The sequence below is a fragment of the Acinonyx jubatus genome, chromosome B4 (genome assembly GCF_027475565.1).
Source record: "Acinonyx jubatus isolate Ajub_Pintada_27869175 chromosome B4, VMU_Ajub_asm_v1.0, whole genome shotgun sequence".
Classification (NCBI taxonomy): domain Eukaryota; kingdom Metazoa; phylum Chordata; class Mammalia; order Carnivora; family Felidae; genus Acinonyx; species Acinonyx jubatus.
The window spans coordinates 66,353,783-66,373,743 of record NC_069387.1 but is presented as its reverse complement, the minus strand read 5'-3'; the positions used below and the strand labels follow the sequence as shown (position 1 = coordinate 66,373,743).

Genomic DNA, 19,961 nt, shown 5'->3' with positions numbered 1-19,961 from the left:
TTATTGTGTACATATAAATACATACATATAAATTTATGAATTCTAGAAAGATACATTTCAAAGGGCTAGGAGTGGTTATCTTTGGGGAAGGGGGGCTATAGTGGCAGGAGAGATGATTGGTAAGAGATTTATGTGTTTTTTCTTAGACTGCTTTACAAAAAGGATCAATTACTCATAAAATTAAAAACAAACATCCAATAAACAAAGACAACACTCTGTTACCAGCCCCACCACCCCCTCCCAACAATAACAACATCTATTGAATTACATTAGTGACCAATGTCTTTGATATTCAGGATCTGCAGCAGTGTAACTAAAGCTTCTCTCTTCTTTCCCTCTTCTATGACAGGTCCTTAGTGTTCCTGGAGGTTTGTAAAGCAAATGTACTTAAAATAGAGGCTTTGGAACTTACCTTGCAAACCAATAATGATTCTTATAATTCGTATTTACCCTGCAATGGTAACCAGTTATATCTTAAAATACATTTTCATGCTTACTCTAGTCAATGAGTAGTTGCTGCACCATTTATCTGTTTTGCAAACAATACAAACAAAGCACAATCTAATCTAGAGGCTTGTCTGAAGTTGCACAGTGAAACAGTGATTGTGATGGGACTCATGCCTTTTGATTCTCTGGTGATGAGTTTTCCATTTCACATAGTCTCACTTGAGGCAGAGTCCGGGAAGCTCCATTTAGGACTCATCTCAGGTGCTAAAATAAACTTGGCTCTTCCAATGCCAGAGAGAACTCTGCTTAACTTTCTGATGCCTTTTTTTTTTCATGTCATATTTCTTTTTAGATGTAAACTGACCTTAGGTATATATATCCACTAATGATACAGAGCAGAACAATTTTAAGTGGTTTAGTGTTCCGTGACACAAAATCTGAATCTCCAGCAAGGGATGCTCAGGAGCATTCAATACACCTGCCTGGAGTGAAAGACAGTTTGTTGCATCTCAGCAAGAGGAACTGTTAACCAGTATCAGATGAATCTCATCGGGGGAGCCTGTCTCTTCAGAAGTGGTGAACCGACTCACCACTAGGGGGCGCAGGCTTACTATAATAGAGGCGGAAAAAGCTAACGCTCTCACCTGAATCTTTCAAGTCTGAATATTAAAGAATTCCTTGCTCCGGAGCTAAAAGCTCTCTCTAACTGATCTCTGGGAATGACGATAGAGCCTTGCTTTAATGCCACACAGTAAGTTTAAGCTGTTAAGTCCTCTGAGCTCATTCATCCGTTTTGTCCTGGTCTCTGGAAAAGAAAGTGTTATATTATGGAGATAATCATGACAGATAATCCAAATGAAAGCAATTTTGACAAATTCTAATATAACTTTTTATTGAAATAGGGATGACAAAATCCTCTTCTCTAAAAGGGAAATCATTTAGACTTCATGAAAAATAGGTCTCAGGCTAAGGATCTTTTGCTCGAAAAGAGGAAATAAAAGAGATCTGGAACTGTGAGAAATCGAATCCTATCCTGCTTTACTTCGTGCCCTCAGCCTGAAGAATGAAAGCAAATTAGAGAGTCAAGGTAATCTTTCTTTCTCTTTTGAAGTGTAACTGTATAAAATGATTTACAAATGATTTAAATCAAAGTGGAGGGAGGGGACTCAACAACTGGCGATGAATTTAACAGTTAAAAAAATTGGTCACAAATAATGCCATCTTTGTTACAAGAAAATAAGGCACATCCTTCTTTTTTTGGTAAGCATGTTGGGGAAGGGAGGTGGATGTTGCCTATTAAATCACAGATTGGATTCTAGGGGTTTACTTTCTACCAGTGGGAACTACCTGGTTATACAAGAATGTATAAATGTAAATCATCCTTTACACATCAGGGATGCATGGAAGGAACTTTGGGATTCACCTGGGGAGATACATTATGTCTTCAAAGAATTAAGATGCACCATGTCTTTACAATAAGCATAAATTGAGGAAGGACTGGCAATGAGAAGAAACTGCTTATGGAAATGGGAGGATACAGTCCTGAATGCTCCAGAACAAACTCAGTTATGTCACAATATTATAAAAGAAGGAAGGCTTGTCATGTGCCATACCAGCATATATTTTCTAGGCCCTTTCCAGCTCTGGCCAGCCCCAGGTTGTTAGAAGGCCTATCAGGATGTTTTGAGGGGTTCTCTCCCTAGCCTCCCATACCGTGCAAGCATTGCAGGCCGTTTCTGCCGTCTGGAAGCCTATTAATTGGCATTCCCACATTGGCCTGCTCCCCAGTTGCGGCCCCAAGCCAGTGTTCATTCCCTGCAGATGCCAGTCCCCTAAATTAAGGAGCCTTGGTCACAGGTCGCCCTCAACCAGGAGGGTGGGGTTTGGAGGTCCCAGCAGGCTTGAGCCTGGCCCCGCCCAGAGAGGGGGCGGAGCCTCTCCGCGGCCCTGCCCCGCTGGCCCACGGTGCACGTGACCCGGGGCCCTGCCTCCCGCCCGCTCCGCAGCGCCAGCTCGGCAGGCGCGGGGCGTGAGTCTCGAGTGAGACCCGCCAGCCTCCAACTCCGCAGCGCCGGAGCTCGGCGGGCAGCAACTTTCTCCCCGGAGCGGTCGCGGCGGCGGCTGCGGCCGTGGCAGCCGGAGCGGGAGCCCGGAGGACGAAGGCGGCGGCCGTTGCTCCTGCCCTCTCGGGCTGTCCAGCCCTCCGAGACCGCCGGCCCGCGGAGCCTCGTCCCCCCGGGAAGTCCCGGGCCCCTGCCCTATGTCCCGCAAGGCGAGCGAGAATGTGGAGTACACGCTGCGGAGCCTGAGCAGCCTCATGGGCGAGCGGCGCAGGAAGCAGCAGGAGCCGGACGCGGCGAGCGCGGCCGGGGAGCGCAGCCTCCTGGCGGCCGCCGAGTCGAGCGCCAGCCTGCAGGGCGCGGGCGGCGGCGGCGGCGTCGGGGACCTGGAGCGCGCGGCGCGGCGGCAGTTCCAGCAGGACGAGACCCCCGCCTTCGTGTACGTGGTGGCCGTCTTCTCGGCGCTGGGCGGCTTCCTGTTCGGCTATGACACCGGCGTGGTGTCGGGGGCCATGCTGCTGCTCAAGCGGCAGCTCAGCCTGGACGCGCTGTGGCAGGAGCTGCTCGTGTCCAGCACGGTGGGGGCGGCCGCCGTCTCGGCGCTGGCCGGCGGGGCCCTCAACGGCGTCTTCGGCCGCCGCGCCGCCATCCTGCTGGCCAGTGCCCTCTTCACGGCCGGTTCCGCGGTGCTGGCCGCGGCGAACAACAAGGAGACGCTGCTCGCCGGCCGCTTGGTCGTGGGGCTCGGCATCGGTGAGTTCGCGCTCTTGGAAGGGCGTCCTTGGCCCTGGTCGCTGCATTCCTTTTGCCCCTCCGGGGTTCCCGTCGGGGCTTGCTGGTCCCGAGAATACTCGCTTCTCTTGCTCCTTGAGAGCCCATCTGTCTGTTACTCCAGCATTAAAGGCTCCCGCGAAGGTTGTGGGGCGGCGGAGATGGGTGGTGTTCGCTGTGGGCTCCCCTGAGCCCGCGTGGAATCACTCACGGACAAGTGAATCCGCGTGATTGTTGCATATCTCAGTACTTCTAGGAATTCCACTCATCACCTTGATCCAGCCCTACCTGATGCCCCCCCTAGGGCTTATGAGAGGAAGGTCTCCTTCCTGTAGCGTCTCACTGTATTTTTTTACTGCTAGCCCCTTTCTTTTTCTAGGATTCCAAGCTCTGAACCTATCAGTCTTAAAGTCCCAGTAAGATAATTTCTAAAGTTAATTAAGTGATTCTGGACTCTTTTCTTTGCCACCCCTACTCTTTCCTTATTTAGTTATTTATCTTTAGATGTAGTATTATTTTTATCTCCTATTGTTTTTACTATTGTATTACTTCTCGCTTTCATGTTTTCCCCAAGTGAATTCCTTCTTTGTTTTTCTAACTTTTTCCTTTAAATCCATATCCACCCATTCTCCTTTTCCCTTTTGCCTCTCTTGCTTTCCTGTTGGGAACCAAATTATCTATTAAAGGTCATGTTCACTTATTAAATTCATTTAGGAGCCACTCCCCCTGTGGATAAATGCCCAGCAAGATAGATGTTGCAATTACTTTAAAAATGAAAGGATTAAGGTTCCCCTGGCATTGATTTTTCACCCTGGTTGCTGAGCAGGGGAGGTACAATTGGCAAGTTCTTGGCAGACGGAAGCTATTTGGAATGTGCTTGGTATTATTAGAAAGCACTTTTGAGGGAAAGTAGGGGGTTGAGACATAAATCTCACTAGTAATTTTTCTAAGACACACTGCTGATGCTTTATAAATGTTTCATCCCATACTTCAGTTTGTTTCCTTTAGGGTGCTGTTGAAGTATTTTTTTCTCCCTATGACTGGGACTTGAAAGCTCTTGAAACCTAGAACTCCTAAAGATTTGTCCATTCACCACTTGTTTGACATATTCTGTATTTCACCCCCTTCCTTCCAGTCTCTAAGAGGAAGTGAGACCCATTTATATAATTCCACGTTCAGGAACTGTGAGCCTAAACCCCAGCTCACTGCACTTTACATCCAAACTATTTCATTGCTGACCTTTCTTTTGTTTATTGTACTGTTAATTACTGAAGCAGGGCAAGACTCTCAGTAAAATATTAAGTTGGCACATGAAGGTCCCAAATGACCAGAAAGTACAGCTGAAATGAAACCTGTCTGTAGAGGAACTACCTGTGCCTTCAGGACCCTTCGATAAATAACCTGTGGTTAAAGCCAAGTGATCAGGATTCTTTCCTCAGTATTCTCAGCATTCTCTGCTTGGGACACCTGGACCATGTTTATTGTTTCTTCTGACCTAGAGATAACATAATTGTAGGTCGCAAGATATGTTCAGTGAGACCGAATCTTGTGATTTGGAAACTGAATAATGTTTTACAGAGATCTTTGAATGAAGCATGGCAAGTATTGCGTATTTGGATATCATGTGTACTCTTTTTTATCGGCTGGGAAAATTGAGCCCCTGTTGTGTGTAAGGCCCCCTTGGAAATACTGTGTTGTAAGAGTAGCAGGGTGGGAATAAAGCCAGGTAGGACTTGCGAGGCTCCATAAGAAAGTCTCTCCCCGGAGAGAGGGCTGATGCATTCAAAAAGGGTACAGTTCCCTAACAGAGGCTGGAAAGAAGCGCTTCCTCCTGGAATTGGATTGTTGATGCATGAGTAGTGTTTGGACAGAGATGCGTGAAGGACCTTCTCAGCCAGGGAATGAATAAAGAAAGGAAAGCATAGGGCTTGCTTGGGGAACAAGGTGGATGCGACAAAGAGGATTAAACCTGAGGTAAGATTGGAAGAGTTTGTGTGCAGGAACCGTAACACCTCTTACCTCAGCTTCATTCTGTGGCACTTGGGCTGCTTGCCTGACGGTGCATCCCAGTTGAGACGTGGTCCTGATCTGGTCCTGGTGTGACCCACCTCCCTTCTCTGAAAGGCACTTCAAATAGAAGCATTGCTACAGAGTACCATAAAAGCTTTCTTATAAAATGAGGAATGTTAAGGTCATAAACACGCTTTGAAATAGGCCACGTTTCGAATTAGGATTATGCAGAGCATGTTGTACATGTAACATCCTTAAGTCACAAAAATTACTTCCCAAAGGAGAAGTCACAGAATTCTTTTTAGCTGCAAGGAAATGGGTCCCTAACATGATTTTTTTTTTTGAGGGACTTTAAATCAGTTTTGCTTGTTTAGTACACTAAATCTGGGTTAATTTCATGCTACTTCTTTTTAAGTAGTTAAATTTTATGTCTGGTGAGAATTTTTTTTTATTTTTTTTTTTGGTCCTTTTCATTCTTAGTAGATGATGAATAAGACAAAAAGTGGCTTTTGATACCTTTTCAGACAAGTTTGCAGTGATAATTTCTTTCACAGATTTACCTGTGGTAAATACAAAGCCCATGGGGACACAGCTTTTGTTCATTTTGTTCATGGCTGTATTCCTAGCCTATAGGAGGCACTTGTTGATTAAATGAATAGTGAGCAGAAACATTAAAAAAAAATTAATTCCAGGGGTGCCTGAGTGGCTCAGTTGGTTAAGCATCCGACTTAGACTCAGGTCATGATATCAGGGTTGGTGGGTTCAAGCCCTGCGTCGGGCTCTGTGCTGACAGCTTAGAGCCTGGAGCCCGCTTCAGATTCTGTCTCCCTCTGTCTGCCCCTCTGCCACTTGTACTCTCTCTCGCATTGTCTCAAAAATAAGTAAACGTTAAAAAAAATAATAATTCCATTCTGTTAGGGTACCAGTTTAAAATGGGATTTTTCTTAAAAAAGTGTATTATCAGAATATTTGAAAGGCCATCTAAGGGTTTTAGTTTCTAACAGTTAAAACAGTTTAAAGAAATCATTCATTTATTCACAAAATGCTAAGTAAGCTGTATTATTGATTCTGTCAGATTTGGAGCAGGCATTAATTAAAAAAAAATCTCATCCTGGAGGTGTTCATTCTCTAATAGAAAGATCATCGACAAATGATTAGAATACAACAGAAGTTTCTCTAAGAGCGGGAAACACAGACTAGGCAATGGATTATTTTGGAGAGAAGTAAATAGAACACATAGGTTTTACAGAAACATTTAAACTGGGGTTTGAAGGGTGAGTAGGAGTTCAGGAGATATAGAGGGAGCTGGGAAGGGAACTAATGTATTTAGTGCTTTGGTTTCTATTAGGCACCCTGCATTACTTACATATGCTATCTCATTTAATCCTTCTAACTCTGAAATAGATGGGGCACAGGTTCCCCTTTTGCTGGATGTGGAAATAGTTTACAGCAGTTAAATGACAAGGTCACCGGTACAAAGTCAAGATTAAAAAAAACACTCAGAGTCTTTTGCTCTTTATATTACTCTGCTGGGCATTTAAATTAATAGCAGATGTAAAGGCACAGAACGATCAAAGCAGTATTTGAAGCATAAAGTGAGTGAAGGGTCGTGATGGGGGTGCTCATTGCCGGGAGGGTTGGACTGATTAGGATTAATTGGCCATGCCTATACAGGGACAGTCATGGGTGGTTTTTAGCTGGAAATGATACAACCAGATTAAATATCCTTTGTGTCTGGTCTTCCGCCAGCCCCCAACTTTTAAACTCTTACTTTCTTCCCGAAACCTTGCTTCTTTGAATTTTGTAGTATTAGAAATCCTTTGCCGAGATGGTTACTGCAGGGTGAGTAAAGCATAGCAAGTGGCCAGGAATTACGGGAATGGGAAGAGTCTGTGGGGCCTTCAACAGAAACCTTTGAAAAAGATAAAGCTGTCAAGCAATAGAGTGTAGTTAATCTGTATTAAATGAGTCACGGTAAAAGCAGCATCAGAAATCTGGTATTAGTGTTTGCTTTAGTTTAAGGGTTCTGTTTTCTTTACAAGTTGCAAAAAAAAATCAGCTTACTGAGTGCCTGTTTGAGTAGGGCATTATTTTAGGTTTTTGTTTTCACCAGAGTTTGCTTTGGTTTCTCAGGTTGGTTTCGCTGGTGTCTAGAGTTGGGTTTTGGGACCAGGCTGTCTAATTTAGCCCTTTCTCCACAGTGTTGGCATGTAGTCTACTGTTCCTTATAAGCAATGATTTAGTGCCTGTGTAGGAAATACAGATATTCAGATATTCATCAATATTCAAAACCTTTCCTGGGAATTGACATGTTAATTTACATAGCGCTGGGTTATTGAATCGATCTTAGATCTACCTCAGTTTCTCTGGTGTCGCCTCTGTCCCAGTGCTCCCTCTGCTGGAACACAGTTTGTGGCTGCATATTGCTGCTTGGAATCGGTCTCATAACTTGTTGAGTAATATTTTTAACAATATGACTTTTTTCCCCCCAAATAGCACTTTGAATTCTTATTCTTTGATGCAAAGCAAATGTGATGTCTTGTTGGATCAAAGACTCATTCGTCACTGAGATTACTGTCAATAAAGAATTTCCTGTGAGGTAAGCAAGGTTAGTCAGAATCAACCAGATTTTTAAAATATCAGCTGATGTACTTTTATTTTTGCTTTTTTGCAATTGTTTTTTTTTCCTACTCCCTCACCTCCCCCTCCCACCTCCCTCCCCCACCCCCGGACCAGTTGCCATTTCTTTCAGTTTCATCTCTTGAAGCAGGATTTCTTTGTTGGATTTATGGTCTCTACCAGCATGAAACTGACACGTTAAAGTAAAACTTTGTTTCACTTCCTCTGTTTCCTTGTTTCACACACATTATATATGTAACCCCTGCCCCTCCCCACTTTTCTCTCCGGTGGCCTTGACATTGCAGAGTTACAGGGAGGGTTATGACCTAATTATGTTTGCCTAGTAGTGTTGCGGCCACACCCTTCTCGAGTGAGTTACAGTAAGATGACAGAAGTCTGTTCACATGAGTTGTGTGAGTTGTTTAGTGACTTCAGTATAAAACATTCTTTTTCATCCTCATTTCTTTCTATGTTTTAAGCTCAAAGCCAGAACACAGTCTAAGTTGACTGACTTCACTCTGGTGTCTTTGCTTTAACACATCTAATGGTCTAGCACCTGCTGGTAGATCTCAGATAGCAAGCAGTCTTTGCCTTCTTACTGAAAAGTCCAGGAGACTATTTTTTTCGTTTTCTGATCCAGCTTGGTCCCTTGATGCGATCCTCCCAGTCTACAGCTCTTTTCATTTGTCTTCACTTTCTTCTTCCTTCGACCTTCAGAGTAGATAGTAGGAACACTTCTGTGGAGAAAACTTTGTCAGGAGGAAAATCTCCCCAGAAACCCCAAAACGTGTTTTCTACATTTAAAATGTAATCTGCCTGATAGCCAAGTTTTACAGATACTTCTAAACTTGAGTTGGGAGTACTGCATGCTGTATGTTTTGGCCTTTTATTAAATAATAGCACCACTGTTAGGAATGATGCGGTCTGGACTGTGTGTCAGAAGCCACATGGCAAGAATTTCACTTCACAGCAAGACAGCAGTGTCACGGGGGGGTCACCAGCATGTGACCGGCGTTCTTCTGTCTCTGATTTCATCATCTCTCTGTCCAGCACTGGGGGAGTCTCAGAAGTCAGTCTTCATGGCAGAATGTGAATAGGCAATCGACTTAGCTCCCAGTGCCCAGGAAACAGAACCTAACCCTTGTCCAGCGCTTACTCTGTGCCAGGTACTTTTCTCAACATTTTGCGTATATTCACAGAAGCCTCATAAGAATCCAGGCAGGTAATATTCTTTTTCTTTTTAAGATGAAGATGTTTAGACGAAAAGAGAGGAAGTGATTTTCTCATGGTCACAAAGCTCCTGAGGGGCGGAACCTGAGTTAGCGCCCAAGAAGTCTGGCTTTGGAGTCTGACGGTGCTCAACTGCGCTGTGACAACTGCCACTTCTCTCTGAAACTGGCATTATTATTTTCCACGATATTATGTGGATGTTACTTTTAAAATAGAAACTTTTAACATGAGTTAAAAGTACGTGAGTTCAAGAGTACAGCCGTGGCCCATAAGGAATGTCAGAAAAGCAGAGTTGGTTAGGACATTTCTTTCTCTCGCTAAGGGCTGTGGACAGCAATGCCTGTAGTTGGGGCTGTTGAGTTGTGCAACGCCAGGGGCTCCATATCCGGCCCCCCTCTCCCCCGCCCCCCGAGGGGCTGTGTTCATATGGAATATGGTGAAAACTGGGCCCCAGGAGTTGAACAGCACAGAGATACTGCCTGTGGCACAGCAACTAAAATTTTAAAAACGCCTTTTCTGCTTTTCCCTTTAAGCTTCTGATCTCTTCTTGGAATGGGCTTTTCCATTACATTCTCTCTACCCCTTGTCCCACAGCCATTTTCTGAGTGATGACTTTGTTGAGTGCTAGAGAGACTCAGAGAAAAATAATCCTTGTTCTTAAAAGACCTTACTGGGGAAAGACAAACATGAGAACACAGTAATGTGTTGTTAACTCTACAATAAAAGTATCTGTAGGATGTTTACTCATTCTGCCAGGTCCAGCGTGATCATGAAAGCTTTCTTAGTAGGCCTCTGCAAAATGTTGATACTTTCTCTGAGCCATGCTCATGGCATTTAACTTGTTGCAATATGTCTTTTTGACCGTGACTCCTCTCCACTGGTAGACCAGAAACTCATCGTGTTACCTAAATAAAGTGTGAATAGCATTTGTATTCTCTCACTGCACTTAGTACCGTACTTTAAAAATATTAAGCGCTTAAATATACCAAAGATTGTAGGTAAAAAAAATAGGTGTAGGCCACATATGTAAAGGTAAGGAATGCACGGATATAATACTCAACAGGACGTTGCTATAGTTGAACCTCAGGTGCGTACTCAGTTGCTGCACTGTTAATTCAGAAAGTGGAGAAGCATGGTGAAGCTTGAGGCCTCTGGGCCACACTGGCTGGGCTCACACCCTGGCCGGCCACATACTACCTGGGTGCTAGTGTTAATTCTTGTGCTTCAGTTTCCTCACCTGAAGAATGGGGACAATACCTGCCTTATAGGGTGGTTATGAGGATTGAATGAGTTATCTTGTAAGTTGTTTTTACAGTACCTGGCAAAGTAAAGCCTCACTGTTAGACATTCACATGTAAGCTGTGCAGCCGTTGGCACGTTACCACCATGTGCCTCAGTTTTCGCATCTCTAAAACGAGTGTTATGATAGCACTTAGAAAACAGGTTGTAGTAGAAAGTAAATGAGCTTGTGCACGTGCAGGTAAGTACCTGGCTTTCAGTAAATGGTAGCTCTTGTTATCAGGTGTAACCATCTCTGTCATCACCTTATGAACATTTTATAAGCAAGGGAAATAAAATTATGTAGTTAGATTTTAATGTTGCTCAGAGCTGGTAACAGATGAGTAAAAATTCTGTAATATAAATTGAACAGAAAGAAAGACATAATGAGTAATTTGAAAGTGAGACAGTACTGTCTTTCAACTGTTCAGTTTACATTATATAAGATTTACTTCTAGCAAGACAGATGAAGTTTTGAGCTGGGTCTCGAACAAGGTTATAAACATAGGTAGTCTGAGGGAAGGATACTTTTCTGCTGGGGGAAAGGGGGCGTGACAAATTTAAAGCATTGAAGAAAGCAGTTTTTCTTGGCTAGGCTAGGTGTAGGGGTTGAATAAGAAAGTGGTAAAAATGTGACCTGTTTGTTAGACTATAATCTTGGCTTATGGTAAGGGACCAGTTGGGGCTGTGATATTAGATATGTCTTATAATGTAGTATTTTATATGCCTGTTTATAGAAAAAATAGTTCAGTCAGTTCCTAGTGAAAAAGATGTATCTCCCTTTCAAGAGGCAAATAATGAATAGTTTTAATAACAACTTGAAAGTAATAGCTTTGGAATAAAAAGAACTTTAGTAATGGAAGCTTTCATATAAAACTTCCTTATATTTTTGGGCTTAGTTTATGACTCCATGTCAGGAACTCATTCCCTACAACATAGAGAGGAAATTGGAAACTAAAATTGTGAGCATCCTATTCGAGGACTAAACACTGACCATTTAACGGTTGGTTAGCAATTGCCTTTCATTTCAAAAAGTAAAGTATAATGACTGAAAATGAGTTGCAAACACATCTAACGGTGGACTTCAAAGATTGTTGAAATACAGGCCTCATTATAAATTAAAATCAGGGTGAAACCTGAAGCAGTTGCTGCTGAGTCTACCTAATTCTAATATTTACTATACAATCCTGAAGAAGATGGCTTCTGATACTCCTCCTCCCACCATTTGGGACCAGCAAAGTCACTGTAACATGGCCGTTGGTGATTTTGTAGGTTAAGTGGCATGTATGTCTCAGAGGTCATGCAGGGCCCACAGGCCTCCCCCTGCAAGGAAGTTGGGGAGGCTGGAAAACATGCAGAAAACACAAAACCCTTTGCCATGACTGTTGAAAGCAAGCTTCTTGGGAATTCTTCTAAAATCTTTCATTTTATTCACTTCAATGTCAGGAAAATAGGTAGAATTTTTAGTTTACTATTTTTTCTCATACTTGTCTCTTAAATGATTTCTGATGTTAAAATTCATCCAAAGAACCTAGAGTTCTCTTTAAAATGTTTTTTATTTATTTTGAGAGAGAGGGAGAGAGAGCACAAGCGGGGTGGGGGGAGCAGAGAGAGAGAGAGAGAGAGAGAATCCCAAGCAGGCTCTGTGCTGTCAGTGCAGAGCCTGATGCAGGGCTTGGATTCTTGAATCATGACCTGAGCCAAGATCAATAGTCAGATGCTTAACTGGCTGAGCCACCCAGGCTCCCCCAGAGAACCTACAGTAATAACCGTTTGTCATTTTTCCTTGAATACACTCTGTGCGAAAATCTCTAATCTTCATCTCCTGGGGTGTAATGCACATTTAAGGGCAGCTTATTAGAAATGTAGTAAAAAGTCAAACTATGGTAGACCCTGAAACAACAGCCATCCTTCATGCCTGTGTGTGTATGCATTTTATGTGTATTCGCTCATTAACCAAAGGTCAATTAATGGAAGTGCAAAGGGGTTAGGTAACTAACTTAGCCCTGTTAGTGCTGAGATTCAGATCCAGGTTTCTGATCAAGCACCTGTGTGTGCCTTACCTCTCCGTTATATGATACATTCAGTTCTTAATTGTGAAAGCTAAAATAGTCACAATGATATTTCCTAGATTAGTAGATGGATTTAATGTACTTAATGTTACATGTATGTAATTTAAATCCCTGTAAGATACTTTATAGAATTTTAAAAATGATTGTCGAAGGAATAGTGATGAGGTTGGGGGAACAGTAATGAATGACTAGATAGAAATTACTTCAAATGTGTAATATGTTATTATATGACATAATAATATATTGTGAAAATCAGAAAAGAGATGAATGGAGCAGAATAACAATTTGAGCAATAGATCCAGGTATTTGTAAGGGTCTAGTATTCAACAAATCAGAGAAGACAGCAGGTAAAAGAATTATTAAATAGTTGAGAAAAGGAAATAATATGAGTAAAAACAATGTAAATGAAATTTAGATCTTATATTCTCATTAATATTGATGTTTAAGAATCTCAAGTTTAAAGAAACTAGGAATGGAGTGATTTTCTTCTACTCTTTATCGGTGACATGGTTCATTATAGTATAATTTCTTAAACCTCTAGAGGTTTTAAAAGCAAGGCGACAGATTGGAAAAATATTGTGGTACATTTGTTTAACTAAAGGAAAAAAAATATGCTCATAGCATATTAAGTAAACTCTTTACAGCAAGATAAATGCAATTAGTAAATATACTCTTGGAAAAGTGTTAAACCTTGTTAATAATTAGATATGAAAATTAAAGTAACATACTCACTAAATTAGCAAGTTGGAAACAACTCAGCACTAGTTGTACTCTAGGAAGAGCCTTTCTCTTGTAAAATAAATTGGAATAATTTTCTGTACATATTCCAGATAATATCATGGCATGTTTAATATTTTTCATTCTTTTGCTCATTAATTCAATACACCTATTTTGAATAACTTGTATGTATTAGTACCAAATTAAACACTGCAGTGCAGAAGTTAATATGGTGAGGTCTGTGCTTTTGGAGTTCATTTGTAAACTGCTAATATTCTTTGATTTGGGAATTTCATTTGGATTACAGTATAAGGAAATAAAAGAAATTCATTTTGCATGAAGATATTTATGGATGTACAATATATAATTTGGAAAAAAAACTGGGGGGAACCTCCAAATGCCTAGTGATTGGGAAATAATTATGTAACGTGGTAGAACATTACATTGCCATTAGAAAGAAAACATGAGCACCTGAGATATATAAAATTGTGATTGGACGTAGAGTTTGAAAGAAGGCATAACACCGTATATATATAGTTAGCATGTGGCAAAATAGTTTTTTAACTTTTGTTACTGTTCCTTTTGTATTATTAAAACTTTACCTGGAATTCAGATTTCTCTTTTAAAATATGCAGACACATGTGTAACAAGACTTAGGTAAGAAAGTCTCTTTTTTTTTTTTTTTTTCCAAATGAGATTTTGTCTCTTACTCTGTGGAATGAAGTTTTTGAGAAATGACAAAGAGGTTATCAATAATCTAATCATATGAGAAGGTGCTTAAAAGTATTTTCCCCTAACTTTTAACTCCTTGCATGAATTAACAAGACCCCATGGTGTGTGATGTACATTTCTTGGATCTTATTATTTTATATATCCCAGGAAGGTTTGTGGCTTACTTTGTCACAGGGAAAAATAGAAACAATCAGAATGAGAACATCCGCAAACTCCGTCATCTCCTCTGCATCCTCACATGTTCCTGCCTGCACCTGCCAGATGCCCTGCCTTCCTCCGGTACCTGCGGATGCACTGTCTGTGCTCCTGCCGAGCGCAGCCTTGCACTCGTGGTTGAGAGCTCCTCTCTCTCCCATTTAAAGCTATTATTCCAGCTGTTTCCGTCTTTTATTGCATAAAGTTTCCCCTTCTACTGGATCATTCCCATAAGTGGGCACAAATTGCTGTTTTGCCGTCTTTAAAAAAACCCTTTCTACCTCACTTCATTAGTTACTGCCTTGTTTATGTCCTTTTCTTTACATGACACAGTTGCATATATTCCTCCTCTTCAGTTCTTCTCTTCCCATTCTTTTGTGACCCCTTTCCAGACAGGTTTTGCCCTTACCAGCTGACCAGTGTTGCTCTTGTCAAGATTACCATGCCCTGTGTTGCTCATCCCAAAGACAGTTGTTGGTCCTAATCCTACTTGACCTGCCATAAGCTTTGGACGCAGTATATCATGCCTTCCTGGGGTTCTTTCTTTGGTTTCAAGGACGCCACCCTCTCCCTCTTTTTCCTTAGGCTGTTCCTTCTCAGTCTCTTTTTGAGGTTCTCCTTCATCTTCCAGAACTCTTACCTTTGCCAAGCTCCTCCTTGGAGCTCTCCTGTTTTCTGTTAAAATTGACTCCTTGGGTGCTCTTAACCTGGCTCCTGGCTTAGAATGCCTTGTGTTTGCTGACAGCTGTCTAGAATCTCAGCCCAGATCACTTTCTTGATCTCCAAACTCCTGAGCCCAGCTGCTCACCTAGCTTCCTGCTTTGCCTCCTATCTTCCATGTACCAGGTGAGGGCATCCTTGGTGTTTGAGTCCAAAGCCTCAGAATCCTGCTTGACTATCTCCCATTTCCCACATCAAATCTGCCTGAAAATCTTTGAATCTAGCTTCTAATTGCATGTAGGATCTATTTTTCATCATTTCCACTGCTAAATCTAACATGGCATCTCTCACTTGGAGCATTGCAAGTCTCCTAACTGTTGACCCTGCTTCTTCCTTGACACCTCTGCCTTCTTTTCTGCACTTGACAGGCAGAGTGGTTCTTGTAAAATATAAATGAGATCATGCCACCTCAGCGCTGCTCACAGTGCTACCCTCCATAGCTCCCCAGCTCGCTCAGGAAAAACCAGTGGCCTGCAAGGCTGTATTATTGTTGCCTCTCCCCACTCCTCTTTGATCTTTCTCTCTACTACTTTCCTTCATTCCTGCTCCAAGCTGCGCTGGCACAAGTTATCCTTCCAGCCCTTTGCACAGTCTCCTTCCTCTGCTGGGAAAGTTCTCCCGGTATAGCCACATGGTTCCCTCATCTTTGTGTTTCCATGGTTGTCTTAAAGTTGCAGCCTCCCACCACTGGTACTTTCTAGTCTATTTTTATTCTCACTTTTTATTACTTGTTACTTTCTATTTTCTTTCTCCTTGCTTTGTTGTTCTCAGTTCCTTTTTACTAGCTGGTATTTATGTTGCTTGTTTCTCTCCACTAGAATGTAATCTCCATGAAAGCAGGGTTTGCTTGTTGCATTCCACCAGCACATAGCGTAGCTCGTAACACACAGCAGTCATTCAGTAAATGTTTCATGTGTAGATAAAAACAAAAGCAGTGTAACTCTGGTGAGTAAATTTTGAGCCGAGATTGGATTACGTATGCATCAGAAACGTGGGAAATTTGTGCCGTGGATGGGGCTAATTGAATGTTCTCTAGGGTTACTTCTGATTCATGTCTGTGGTTTCAAACTTTTTAAAGTATTTGAGAAAAAAATAGACATTTTAAGTTCAGTTAAGACATTTAAGTCTAACCTTGTTCTCAGTACCTGGGACAAAAGCAAATCTCTTTCTCAGTCTTGCAAGTCCAAAACATGGAAGTTGATTCATGTTTGAAAAATGATCAGAGACTCTCATGGATGCACTTAGAGGTAACTACGTTGACACCTGATGCCAGAAGCACCTGGCGTGCAAACTTATTACGTGGTACATGTCCTTCTCTCGTGCTACTGATGCTCTAATGTCTGTTCTTTCCTGGCAGAGAGGTTTGTGGGCAGAGGGAACTATTATGATTCAGTAGTTGCATGTTTGTATTTGAATTTGGAATTAAAGCAAGGTGGGAGGAGCTTGGAGAGTTCTGTTTCACCCCGACTATAAAGAGGCCTGATCAATTTTTCCTGACCTTCAGGTCATCTCTGATTTCAGTTTTCAAAGTTCAGTGAATCTTTCTCCTGGAGCATGCTATATATGGAATTTGGAATCTCATCTTGTTCTCAGTACTCAATCCACATTGCATATTCTGTAAGAAAATTCATTAAGTAGTTAAATCCTGATAGTTTAAGATTAAAAAAATAAAAGCCACTGTATTTTCTGTTATGGATCTGGTTGTAAATTTAAAGGACAAAACATATATGTAAGTGTATTATGTGATACGTTTTAAAAGATGGTATTAAATGTATGGAATTTGAAAAGTAAGTATCATGATCTTGAGTTTGCTCTGATTCTTAAATTATTTAGATTTAATTCTGGATATGAAAAGTGAGGTTATGTTTCAAGTGAAGCCAACCTATAATTCTTCATAGCAATGAAATGGTATGATCACTAGTCCAAACTGTGATAACAATTAAAATAATCAATTTATGCTACGAACACCTGGCTTAAGCCAGATTTTCCAGTTTACCATTCTATGAGACTTCTAAGTTTGTAAACCCCTTGAACTTTTAATACCTGTGAAACCATCCTTGTTAGCCCAGACATGCTTTCTTACGCCTTTCTTTCTACTAGCTATTAACATGTATGGTATTTGTCTATCATTGTGTTGCGTATTTTTCTATAGAAAAATACACAAGGCATAGTCATACAGATGAAGTCTGCCTGGAGCTAGTAAGTCAGACTTCACAAGGAACTTTGTAGGGTTTTCATGTGGGTCACTTGGTAGTAAGTACTTTGTGTTAAAAGCTTCGTATAGTTCCTAGTACTTAATAAAGGCTTAATAAATATTAGCTTTAATGTTCTTGTTGTAATTGTGTTTTCATATAGCTGTGTTCTCTACCATTCTGTAAGTTTTAAAGGTGCAGAAGCCATGTCTTTTGCCTCCCCCCGCCTTTTTTTTTTTTTTTTTAATCCCTGTGGTCTAGCCCAGTGCCTGATAGACTGCTGGTACCTGTGTTTGATTAAGTGATATGAATTTTTCCTCCCATTTTATCTCTCTTGTAGACAGACATCAACATCTTGAATTGGTGAGCAAAACCAGACTCTACTGGATAAGTTTTCCTGACATGTTAGTAAGGAAAACCTTCTGTAGAGCTTTAATTTGCATGTTAAGTACAAATGGATGAGTTACGTAGTTTCACATCCATAGTTCCTGGTTAAATGGAGAGAGAAATTATGAAATTTTCATAGGTGATTTTAACCTTGAAATACAGAGAAATGGAATTTACTCCATCAGATTTATGACATGTCCTTATTCTTTGATGTCAGTAGGTGGCCAATTTAAACTTTAGTGGAAGTTCAGGTTATTTTCTGGTATACAAAACCCAACGCAAGATCGTAATAATACGCTGTTATTTTTATATGCTGTTTCCACCTCCTTCTGTGAAGTAAATAAGATTAAATAAGTGATACTTTAATAACGTCAGCATAAGTAAACTTTAAAGAATCTCATGATACTCATGAATGAATACATCTTGTCAATAGTTACTGCACAAAGTATGATGCATAAAGTGGAATTAAGGGATCTTTTTTTATTTTTTTAAAGCTTGTTTATTTATTTTGAGAGAGAGAGAACAAAGGATCTGGAGCATGAAGCAGGCTCTTTGCTGACAGAAGAGATCCTGATGCAGGGCTTGAACTCACAAACTGTGAGATGAGGACTTGAGTAGAAGTTAGACACTTAACCAACTGAGCCACCCAGGCGCCCCAGGGATCTTATTTTATATAATACAAAGTTTCTACATGTATACATCTTTACCAAGAATGTCTTAGTAAAGATTGTGTGGCAGTAACTTGGTTTGCGTTTTTATAAGGTAATATAAAATAGCTACAGATATAAAGGTTGTTATTGTGAAAGAACAGATGTTGAGAATTGGGGAAGAACTCGATTTTTAAAAATGAGTTTTTAACCTGATAGAGAAAAACATGAATGTTGGAAAAGAAACACATAATTTTGTGATACTCACTTCATATTTACACAAACATTTATTAATCTTCATCTGTGTAAGAGATCGTTCTGTTCTGGAGCATTTTCAAAATAATATTTTTCTGAATATAACACCCATTTTCAAATATGCATTTATATGTGTTAAGCATTCAGAGTAATAGTTATTAATAAGCATTAAAGCTTTGCATATACATAGCTGCTACTGTGATTAATAGTTAAATTTACTTACTTTAAGTGAATCACTAGCAGACTTAATCCAACTTGGATTAAAGGAATTTGGAGATGTGAATGCAAGGCTATTGTCACAATTTTATTTTTATTACTGAGTGGTCATGAAGATGAGGTATCCAGATATAAGACTTACAGGCAAATGGTGCCTTAATTGTTCAAAAGGGAATGAATTCTAGGAATTAGAGATCAACATTATCATTGCTAGAAAATTATAAAATATAATTACAGTGAAGATTTGGAAGCATTTAGAAAAGAGTGTGATGTTTACTAAGAGCTTTTTGGGGTTCACCAGGAATATGTCTTATTAAACTAACCTCATGTTTTTTCTTTGAACGAATTCCTGGGTTGGTAGATTAGGGAAATTCTTCAGGTAAGGAATCTGACACATTCTTCTTTCATTTAACATATTTAAAATTTTTTTAATGTCCATGTTTGAGAGAGAGAGAGAGAAAACGAATGTGAGTGGGGGAGGGGCAGAGAGAGGGAGACACTGAATCCAAAGCAGGCTCCAGGCTGTGAGCTGTCAGTACAGAGCCCAATGTGGGGCTTGAACCTACAAACCATGAGATATGACCTGAGCTGAAGTTGGACGCTTAACCGACTGAGCCTTCCAGCTACCCCGCGTTTAACTTATTTAATAGAATATTTACTTTGTACTAGGTGGTAAACAACACAAAACAGAAAAACAACATAGTATTTCCATGGAGGATAATGACCAAAGTAGTCTCTGAAATCTTGCAGAGAAGAAAGGATATGACTTGGTTGGATGCTCTGTCAGGATTGAAGAGTATGCCCAGAGGGAGGTCTCCAGTCGGTGCAACCCACAGCTCAGTCCTAAATGCTCCATATTTATCAAATCTGGGGAGGCCAGAGCAAGCTAAGTGGCTGTTATGCTTGATAACAGAGACAATACTCAAAATATTTTCAAGATACTAGAAGCCTCTTGAAAATCAAGAAAATAAGTAACTGGTAATATGTATACGATGTTTATCTTTTACATTTTAGGTATGCTTGCATTATTTCTTTTAACCCACGCTTAGACCTGGGCAATACTGAGACAGACTCCTCCAGTGAATATCCAGTTTTTATAAGTGGGCAGTCTACATATGGCACGGAGACACCTGTCCAGGAGTGAAGGAGAAATCCAAAATATGAAGGGCTTCTTCAGTGATTACAGTGGAGAAATGGTTTTATCAAAGCTACAGGGGAACTTGTCCTCTGAAATGGAATAAATCAGCTGAGATACTCAATATTGCAAACTACCAAAGGGGGTAGGGGCAGTGTCCTTCGTAACTTCCTATTAGTGTTTATTTAGTAAGTGTTGGTGTGATTCACTGACAATGCCCGAGTCATTTTATTACCTTTAGCTCCTTTTAAATTGTTAAATTTACTTTCCTCGAATTT

At 40.9% G+C, this 19,961-nt stretch overlaps 1 protein-coding gene across 1 annotated transcript in view; it reads left to right on the top strand.

The window, feature by feature from the left end:
• Nucleotides 1-2,557: 2,557 nt before the first annotated feature.
• The window catches only part of SLC2A13 (solute carrier family 2 member 13), a 373,732-nt gene continuing 356,328 nt past the window's right edge, over nucleotides 2,558-19,961 (top strand). The window contains exon 1 of the mRNA XM_015085125.3: nucleotides 2,558-3,260. Coding sequence (XP_014940611.2) covers nucleotides 2,708-3,260 — 553 coding nt within the window. The 5' untranslated portion in view covers nucleotides 2,558-2,707. The remainder of the gene's footprint in view (nucleotides 3,261-19,961) is intronic.